General features: G+C 34.6%; 1 protein-coding gene across 1 annotated transcript in view; it reads right to left on the minus strand.

Moving 5' to 3' along the window:
• The window catches only part of LOC107460730 (long chain acyl-CoA synthetase 9, chloroplastic-like), a 6,116-nt gene extending 4,451 nt beyond the window's left edge, over window positions 1-1,665 (minus strand). Inside the window, exons 1-3 of the mRNA XM_052253237.1 lie at window positions 1,039-1,665; window positions 324-404; window positions 1-228 (exon numbers count right to left, since the gene is read on the minus strand). The exon at window positions 1-228 is cut by the window's left edge and continues 51 nt beyond it. Coding sequence (XP_052109197.1) covers window positions 1-228; window positions 324-404; window positions 1,039-1,491 — 762 coding nt within the window. The 5' untranslated portion in view covers window positions 1,492-1,665. The remainder of the gene's footprint in view (window positions 229-323; window positions 405-1,038) is intronic.
• Window positions 1,666-10,732: the final 9,067 nt, after the last annotated feature.

A 10,732-nucleotide genomic window follows, 5' to 3' on the forward strand; every position in this document is an offset into this window, starting at 1 on the left:
AACTGCAACATCTGCTGGAAGGGGTAGATCTGCCTCAACCATGACTCTGCCACCAAGTGCCTGAACTTCTGCAAAGGAAAGTACTTTCCATCCATGCAGAGCAGATGAAGTATCAGATGGGATATCGTCATCCAAGCATATCACACGTTTTACGCACTCCAGTTGTCCACGAACTTTAGCAAGTGTTTTCAATTCTTTGCTCCCACAAATCAGAGTTGTAACCTCTGTCTGGTACACATTTCAACATTCTCATTACGAACAATACACACTAATAGAGAACAAAAGTTTAAACCATAGCAAAAGAGAGATATAGATTGAAAAACCTCATTCAAAGAATGACACAAAGCTTCCTCTCCCAAGGATGCATATATAGTCACAACCGTCACATTTCTTCTGAAGCAACCCTGATGAAACCCAGAAAAAAAAAGAAAAAAAACCCTCAAATTATTCTGATTTTGGAAAAAACCAGAGACTTATGTAAAACTGAAATATATCGGTCACTTCACAACTATATGTTTGTCACTTCATAATTATACAATAGAATACAATTTAAGTATATCACTTGTTATTGTACTCATTATATTCTCATCACTTTCAAAAGTTGTCAATTCATAACAGACGATACAATACAATGGAGCCACGCTTGCTTCATTACCGCGAAGAATAAGTTCATAAATGAGTGTAATGAAAATGGAAACATTTCTTCGTGTTTTGGATACAGAAATAATAAGGAAATGGATATTGTCATCCCTATTTTAATAGTTCACTTTTTTTTCTTATAAATTGATGCAAACATAAAATGCAAATATATCACGTGTGGAGTGACATGATAATTTCTCAAATAATAATCCTAATATAATAATAAGAAAAAGCTCTGATTACATATGAAATCTCAAGTTTATGTTATTGCACAACATGCATACCGCGGTTGTATTTGACAGTGTAATGTTTCATATTGTGCATGAAAATGATTAGGATTCTTTTCTCTTAAGTCTTTAGAAAAAAAAGCACATTTCTGTTAGGCATGAAAACAAACACCTGCAATGCAAGGAGCCACTCGGCTCTTGTGTCAGCGAAGATAGCGGCACGCTCGTGCCTGGAATGCCCAAGCTCCGCCAAACCATTGGAGAAACGAACCACGGCTTCGAAGGCGTCGCGGAACGTGAGCCACTTGTAACCGCCGAGATGAAGCTTCTCGAAGGATCTGCCGTCGGGAGCCACCTCATTCTCACGCGCGATCAGCTCGCGACTCCCGAGAAAGATCTGATCGCCGTGGTTCTTGCATGAATGCTCCAGAAGCTCTGCGAGGGTGGTTACGCCATCCCACGCTGACGTCACTAGCGACTCGAATCGGGCGTTACGGATGGTGAAACCTGGCTCTCCGCCGACGTCGACGTAGATGCCTTGGCGCTTGTGGCGGCGGTTGCGGTTTCGGTTGCGGAGGGAGAGGAAGATGAGTGGGAAGATGAAGCCGACAATAACGGTCTTCATGGTTAGAGAGTGCGCTAGAAGAAGAAGAAGAAGAAGAAGAAGAAGAAGAAGAAGAAGAAGAAGAAGAAGAAGAAGAAGAATGGAAGGGAATGAAGAAGAAGCAGTTGCGTTAATGAATCGGAAAGAGATGGGATGAGAGTTTTAAGGAAGTGTTGAGCTTTCCACTCAGTGACTCAGACGAAGTCACACAGTATAATCAGTTTAGATTATTTTAGTGTTATAAAACAAGAACAAGTGTTTTCTTTTTTTTAGAAATTAAAAATGTTATTCGCAATATATATGTGATTTAATTAGTTATTGATATATTTATGTTTAAATATATTTGTAATTTAATTTATTTTTAATATATATTTATATTATAATATTTATTTTATATTAATGATTGATTTTAATAGATAATTTTAATGTAGATAGAACTAAAAAAATTTTATATTCACTAACTAAAATATTGTTTTACATTTGTATACATATTTTAAATTAATTGTAAACACACTCAAGTTTTATTAAAAAATAATGGTTGAATAATTTTTTTATGACATAAAATATTTATTTCATTTTATGTCAATTATTTTTAATAAAAAACAAAAAATAAACACGTTAATTATATATATAATATTGTTTTTTATTTATCTTTTTTTGTCATGATTATTTATCTTTTTTATTTTTTTTTTTTTGGTTAAGTCATGATTATTTATCTTATTTTCCATTTCTTTTAGGCAAGTGAACAGGGGGCCAAGCCCAAGTCTTTACGTTTTTCTAAATTTGATAAAAGTCTAACTACAATAGGTATTTTTTTTGGACTGGTGTAACAATAGATTTGTCTTACTGTTATTTATTAAGGTTACAAGTTTCAAAGGATTTTGGATCCAAAAAAGATGGGTATTTGATAGAGAAAGATACAGATATCATTGGGCTTTGGGCTTCTTTGTTCACTAACATTATCTTATCCAGTTTTCTTCTTTATCTTTCTTTAGAATTGAAGAAAAAAAAGATAAAAATAAAAATTCTTTCTTAACAATGGGTAACCATCTGGTGGGGTGGAGAGGCGATGTGAGTGGAAATTTGGGATTTGATTAGGTTAGAAAAATGAGTAATTTAAAGATTTTGAGTTATTTCATAGTGTTTTAGTAATTTTGTCGATTAAATTTTATTTTTTATGGGTATAACTTTAGTTTTAAATTTTTATGAATAATTTGTCAACAAAAGTATAGTTTACTCAAATATAAAATTAGCTTGTATCTTAATTCTAATCTTCTAAGGATATAACACTAATTTGTAATGCTGGTATCTAGTGTAAACAAAGATTTAAGAATGGCTAGTAAGGAGGAGCAGGGAGGAATGAAGAAGGAAGGTATAATCTTCTTTAATTTTACAAATGTCAAAGGGGATTTGGAGGAATGCTAAAGGAATTTGGTAGGGAGATTAATGGTAGATAAATTGCTCAGCATTAGTATAATTGAACCAGCTATGTCTACAATATGGCGACTACCGGATGGGCCGAGGATTATTGATCATGGTGATAACACATTCTAATTTTTTTCGATCATGAACAAGATCTGATCAGAATCGAAAAGGACGTGCCCTAACTGTTTAATAACTTTATATTGAACATTCGAAGATGGATAGAAGATGAAGAGGTACCAAAGATGGATTTCTCGATTGTTCTAATTTGAATCCAACTCTAGAAAATGTCAGAGTATTGTAAAACAAAGGAGCTAGAAAGGAAAATAGAAGAATCTATGGGTGAGGTACTCGATGTTGCTATTTTTTCTATAAGGAGAAGAGAAACAAGAATTGTTAAGATGCAGATCAATCTCAACGTTACTAAAAAGTTCCAATAAATAGTGAAGATTGTTGTTCCTAATAAGAAAATCATGGAGGTCCAACTGAAATATGAGCGAATTGGGATTTTTTCTATTTTTGTGGCTATTTAGGCCATGAAGTTAGAAATTATATCAACGTAGCACATAATGAAATAGAACGGACACCAATAAAGGAGCATTGGGGGGGGGGACGCTTGAAGGTAAAACAGGTAGGTAGAAGGGTGGAAGACTTGAAGAAAAAATCTAATCTTAACAAATTCAAGGCTGACTGGAAGAATAATAATAGATATAACAAACCAACTCCTGTCAGTTTACTAAAGAGCTTTGCAGGTCTATCAATGGGAGGAAAAGAGAAATCCAATCAACAAGTAACAAGGGCAGAACTGGAGGAACTCCGGACTGTTATTTGTTTGGAAAATGAGGGCAATGTAAATGTCAACACAGGATAAATAGCAGCTGTAATTCAGAAAAGTCAAAGCAAAAGTATATATAAAGCCAACTGATACAGCAATAAAAAGCCAAAATTGAAACATTTGGCAAGGAAACTAGAACTAGGAGGGATATAGGTGGCATAAGTGAAGAGAAGAAACATCGAGTTAGAAGAAGAAGAAGATTAGTGGCCGAGTAGGGAGAAGAAAGATATGAATATTGCTGAGTTGGGAGAGGGTGTCAGCCTAAAATTGGCACCCCACTCTCAATGAAGATGTTGACGTGAAATTGCCAGGGTTTGAAAAAGACTGTAGTAGTTCACAACATTCAAGAAATTCGAATATCTCATTCTTCCGAAGTATTGTTCTAATGTGAAACCAAAAATAATGTTTCGTTTGTGAAAGGTTAGTTTGAGAAAATGGGCTTTTTTAGTTTTTATTGTATTGATCCAATTAGCATGACTGGTGGGTTAGTTCTTACATGGAAATCAGAGGTACAAATAACAGTGGTAGAGGCTGAAAGTTTTTTTATTCACTTTCAATGGATGGATATAGCTCAAAACAAGTGCTGGAATGTTATAGGAGTGTATTTTGCACAGTGAAAAAGATCTCAGGAATCCTCAATTTGAGAAACTTTTTCAGATTCTGAAGTCAGGGGATAAATTTTTTCTAGTTGTTGGTGATTTTAACTCTATTCTGGCTTACCATGAAAAAGAAGGAGGAAGAACCAAGTTGGTCATCTCTATTAAAAGTCTTAACAATTTCCTAAATGGTGGATGGTTGTACGATATAGGGTATGAGAGTAGCAAGTTTACCTAGAATAATAGGAAGTTTGGAAGAAACTTTATCAGAGAACGACTTGATCGATGCTTAGTCTCAATGGCTTGGATGATAGCTTACCCAATAGCAAAGGTGTTACACCTAAACGATCAAGGATCAGACCACCGCCCTTTGTTACTAGAATCAGAAGTGTGCAGTAGAAAATCCAAGAGACGGTTTGTTTTCAAGAAAGGTGGTGTGAGGAGGAAGAAGTTACCAACGTAGTCAAGGATGCATGAAGGTTGAAGTATGTTAGGTCTCCTATGTTTATACTATTCAACAAATTAAAGAACTGCAGGTATAATGTTGTTGAGTGGCAAAAGAAGAAAAATAGGAATTCAGCAAGAATTATTGAAGAAACTAAACAGATACTAGAGGAAAAAAATTGAAGGTGTAAAACTCCAAATATTTGGAAATTAAATTATAAGTTATTCGAGATTTATGATATTTATTTATGATTTTATTTTTAAAAAATTATCGTACAAAAACGTAATTAAAGCAAAGTTATGAGGCTTTAAGTTTAAAATTTATTAGAACTCATATCATTTTCATATAATTGGGTATTTTTTTATTTATAATTTAAAATTTTAGTAATTGAAAAATAATAAGAATTTTATATAGCTTAATATGCATATTGAGATTTTGAATTTCATTTTATGAATAAAGAAAAATTAATTTGATTATCTCTAATTTTTGAATTAAAATATTTATTTAAAAATAATTTGTATGTTGATAATTAAATAATATTGTTAAAGATAATTTTATGGGGCTAAATTAGGTTTTTAATTACTACGTTATCCTTAATTTTAATAAAAATACCTATTCTAACCCTAATTTCGTCACACACACACAAACACTAATCCTAGCTCCTTTACCCAGCCGCCACCTCCTACCCTCTTTCATCCTAACGGAAGTCACACATACACAGAGGAGAAGAATAGAGGGAGGAGAGGACGGCGCAGTGCTGGCAAGGAGTGCCGTCACCGTTGCTGTTGTGGGAGAGAGGGATGCGAGCCAGGGATGAGCTCGAGGGAGAGAGAGAGAGATCGACGAATGGTGTTGTTGCTAGATCCATGATCGCTGCCGCTGAGGGTTCTGTAGCAGTCGTTCCAGTGTCGCAGTCGTGTCTCCGTCGCCGTCAGATCTATCGTCGCCATTATGACACGCAGAGGTGGAGACATCTCAAGAAAGACAGGAAATGCAATGGAGGAGAGGGGAAGGTCGTGCTCCGTCATCGCTGAAGCCTTCATGGTCGATGCTGCCATCGGAGCTGCCACCAGAGGAAGCTGCTGCTGCCGTTAAGCTGCTCCGCTGCCATCGCCAAGGTTCGCCGTGGAAGGGAGCACGAATGGGAGAGAACAAGGAGCTCTTTGTCTCCAAGAATGGTGTTGTCGTCATTGGAGGTCATCACCGAAGCTGCAACTGCTCCATCCTTTGGTTTATTTTGGTATAGTGAGTAACTCTTACCTCAAAACTCTTACCGCTATTGTTTTGTTATATATTATTGAAGATTTTACGATGTTAATGTCTTAGAGTTGAGTCACGGTGCTTGCATGCTGTGTTTAATGGCTGTTGCTACCGTGAAAAATAGTCGGAATTGATGTTATTGCTGTGAAATAAGGATAAAAGGGGGTTTGTTGCGTTGTTGCGTTGCGGTTGAGGTTGGGGCTTTTCTAAAAATTTATTTTATTTGAGGAATTTTTATAATCGATATCAATTGAAAAGTGCATTTTTCTATGATTGTGCGAGTCTTATGGATGTCATGATTTTCAGTTGTTGGTTAATTATATGTGAAATGTGGATTATGTTTTATTTAATGATTATTTTGATGGTTTGGTTGGAATTCTAATCCTGACGGGATTATGTTGATTTGGTTGATGTAGGATTGATCTTGAGACTTGTTGAAAACATTGAAATCTGAATGTTAAATCGTTTTCTTGGAAACCTAAGTTTTCAAATAAATTAGTAACTTTGAAAACAAAATAGTAACTTGATATTGAACGAAATTGCATGGGGTTAAATGTTGAGTAAACTAGAATAAGTGAAATTGTTATCGTTTAATTTTGAAATGTTCGTTTTAATTGGAGAATTAGTTATGAATTTTTGAAGTTGACTATTTTTGTGGTTATGAATTGCGAATGATTTCCTGATTGTTGGAAAAAATGATTTTTGAATTGGTGATTATGAATTGGTATGTTGAGAAAAGGGTTGAGAGATGCTAGTTTGGTTGAAAACCTTGAAGGGTGGCAAAGTCCAAGCTTTAGAGGAGATTAGGAGATGCTGTCGAAATTTTTATAAGTATTTAAGTAAAATTGAATAATAAGAATTAACTTATTTTGGTTTGGTTAATTATGAAAATAATTATATTTTGGGGTGCTTTAAGCGAAAAATAAAGTAATGAAAATGGGTATTTAAGAATAAATTATTTTTTAGTCTTTGAAAAAAAGTTGAGTTTGAAAAAAAAAGTTGAAGTTGGTCTTGAGAAGTTTTTAGTGAATTTAAAGGTAATTGAACTTGATCGGTGAAATGAAATGATCTCTGAGTCTTTTGGAAAAGTCTTGAATTAAAGAAATGAGGTTAAAATTAGTTTTGGGTACTTGATTAAATGGGAATGAGTTTTGTTTGATTAATTTTGATTTAAGGACTATATTTTTGTGGAGTTCTAAAGAACCCTAAAGTAATAGAAGTGAACTGAAGAGTTAACTGACGTGAGCCTGATTAACCATGAAAAAGGATTATGTTTTGGGCGTTTTATCGAATTTTTTTAAGTAAATGTTTAAGTATAAAGAATTATGTTTTCAATTAAGATTTGATTGGGAGATGAAAAATGATCTTTATAAAGGTTTTGCATAGTTGTGGGACGGAGGTTTATCCCATCCACAATAAAGACGGTGGCTTTGTCCCACTCACAGATAGACAAGTTGAGGTTGAGGATTCTGTCTCTTGTTGCATCGGAGAATTGGATAGAAGTTTGAGGATTCTCTTTGGTTCAATTCCCAACTATGGTGAGGACGGTGGTTTTATCCTGCTCACAGTTTGAGGATAATTATACTTGTGATAAATGTGAACATAATGAATTCTGATTATGATGATGTTCGATTGAAATATGATTATATATAATTGCAGTTTTAATTTTGATCTTGATTATGTTTGATTGTAATTATTATTTGAAATTAGATTTTCATTGATATTGTGAGGATGGTTGTTTTGTCCTGCCCACGGTGAGAACGGTGGTACTGTCCTACCGATGAATAGGCAAGTTGAGATTGAGGATTCTCTCTCTTGCTGCGATAGACAAGTTGAGGTTAATGATTCTCTCTCTTATTGCAGTGGATAGGCGGGGTTGAGGACTCCCTCTCTTGTTACATCGGAAAATTGGATAGAAGGTTGAGGATTTCCTTCGATTCAGTTTCTGGATGTGGTGTGAACGAGTTAGGTTGAGGATTTCCTATCATTGCATCACAGTCTCTCTCTGATTGTGAAGTGTGGCAGACACTATATCCCGGATAGCGCTGACTCTCGTGAGATGATGGAAGGTTAAGGATTCCCTTCTAGAAGATTGAGGAATCCCTTCTTGTTGTTTCTCCTGGAGATGCACGACAAATAGATTATGTTTGGGTTAGCTACCGAAGTGTCGGGTCTGACAGTTTAACTGACACATAAGCTCATGGCCAGTAGGATAGGCATGCATCATACTGCATTTGTTTTAAATTGCTTGGGTCTGCATAATTATTTTAGTTTGCCTAATTAATATTATGTTAATCGCTAATTGTACTACTTGTTATAATTGTTCTCTATGTGTGATTGTTTGATTGTCTATTTAATTGCTTGTGATTGTGACTGTTTGGTTTGAATTATGGTGGATTGTGGTGGCTTGTAAAAGATCTCCTTATGATGGTTTGAATGTGATTGATTATATTTTGAGCCGGAGGTCGTGATTGATTATATTTTGGACTGGGAGCCGTGATTAGATAAATTATTGGTAAGTTTGGTTAGATTATTTCTTTGGTATGTAGGAAAATGTTATGGGATATTATCGAGATTGGAATTCTTATAAGTGAGATATGAATTTGGATTTTAGATGATTAATTGTTGTTGTTCGAAAAGATTCATAAGACGAATAATGATCACTGTAGTTGAAAATGGACGAGAAGGCTGTGAAGATTCCTTTGCACATCTGGTTGTGCTTTATTGGTTTTATTATTATAGATGTCTTTTTCCTCTGTTATCGATATTCATATTTTTGTAAAGAGGGATAGGATTTGTAATGATATATGTATGTATTATTGGCATGTTTCTTGTATAAGTTTTCTTGTGAATATATATTACTGTTGTTGATGATTTGTATGTATGGGTGGTTGATCTAAAGAAAGAAAAAGTATTTTCGTTTTTTTCAAAAAAAGTCAATGCGATTTTCAGTTAAAGGCTCCTACTATGTAAAGATATCTTTAAAAGTCGTCGTAATATCCTCAGTATCAGAGTGGTGCAGCTGAAAGTGTGACATTTTGGTAGTAAAGGTGTTACAAAAGGCAGCGGAGGCAATCAAGATCAGAATTTATTCTTTAAAGGCAGAGCTTCATGAGGCATATGAGAAGGAGGAGAGATACTGGAAGGAGAAGTTCAAGGTTAAATGGCTACAGTGGGGTGACCAAAATACAAAATATTTTCACTCTAAGTTCCGATATAAAAACAGACACAATAGGATTGAACAACTTAGAGATGAAAATGGTTAACTTCACTCTAAAGTAGAGGGCATTGGAAAAGTAGCTCAGGAGTTTTTTGAGACCTTATTTACTACTTCTGTACCTATTGATTCTACGAAGGCCTTGGAGGGTATGACTACAATGATAGACAATGGTGATAATAGGATGTTAACAAGACTGGTCTGTGATATAGAAATTAAAAGGACTGTGTTTTCTATTAATCCATACTCGGCTCTGGAGAATGATGGTTTCACGGCTAAGTTCTTCCAGTTCTATTAGGATATCATCAAACAGGACGTTAATGCAGCTGTTAGGAGTTTCTTTTCCGGGGGAAAAATGCTAAGATCCCTAAATCATACTCATATTTATTTGATTCTTAAGATTCAATGGGCAGATTCAATGAGTAAAATTAAACTAATCAGCTTAAGCATGATGTTTTGAAAAATCATCTAAAAAATTCTAGTCCACGAGATGCAAAGAGTAATGAACAGAATCATCAATGGGAACCAAAGTAATTTTATTAAGGGTCATCTAATCAGTGATAATGTCCTTATGGCTCATGAGTTTATGCATTACTTTAAAAACAAGAAAACTGGAGACTATGAGTTTGCACTCAAGTTAGACATGAGTAAAGTCTATGACTGGGTGAAATGAAGATTTGTGTAGAAAATTTTGAAGAGATTGGGTTTCTGTAATAAATGAATAGATCAGTTGTTTATTCCTTGCTTGGGTAGAGAAATTATCCCATTTTCTTCACAGAGAAGAATAGAGGTAGAAGTTTAGTGGTTTACAATTAAATAAAAGATGCCCTACAATCAGTCATTTATTTTTTGCAGACAATTCTATTTTATTCAACAAAGCAAACATACAAACATGCCAGAACCTACTTTAAATTCTACAAGAATATAGTCAAGTGACCAAATGGTTAACCTGACTAAATCTTGAGTCTTCTTCAATCATAACACTCTTCAGCACCTTAGATTTGAACTTCACCAGCTACTCCAGGTTCCAAACGTTGGCTCTTAGGATAAATACTTGGGTCTCCCTGCAATTGTCACTAGATCAAAGCAAGAAACGTTCATATATATCAAAGACAAGACTACTAAGAAGATAAACTTGTGAAAAAGATCCTTACTTCCAGCAAGTGGTCGAGAAGTACTTATTAAAGCAGTTAGCACAGCAGTTCCAATCTATACACTGAGTTGTTATAAACTTCCAGATACACTGATTGAAAGCAGTAAAAAAATATGATGTTATTTTGGTGGGGACAAAAAGGCAATGAAAGGAAGATGCAATGGATTAAATGGGACACATTATACAGAGATAAAGACTAGGTGAACTTGATTTTAAAGACCTAAAAGCATTCAATTTGGCTATGCTAGGAAAACAAGGTTATCCAAAACTAATTCACTGCTATACAAGTGATGAAGAGCAAATAATTCCCTTTCTTCAATTTCATAAAGGCGCA

Source organism: Arachis duranensis, chromosome 8 (assembly GCF_000817695.3).
Source record: "Arachis duranensis cultivar V14167 chromosome 8, aradu.V14167.gnm2.J7QH, whole genome shotgun sequence".
Taxonomy (NCBI): Eukaryota; Viridiplantae; Streptophyta; class Magnoliopsida; order Fabales; family Fabaceae; genus Arachis; species Arachis duranensis.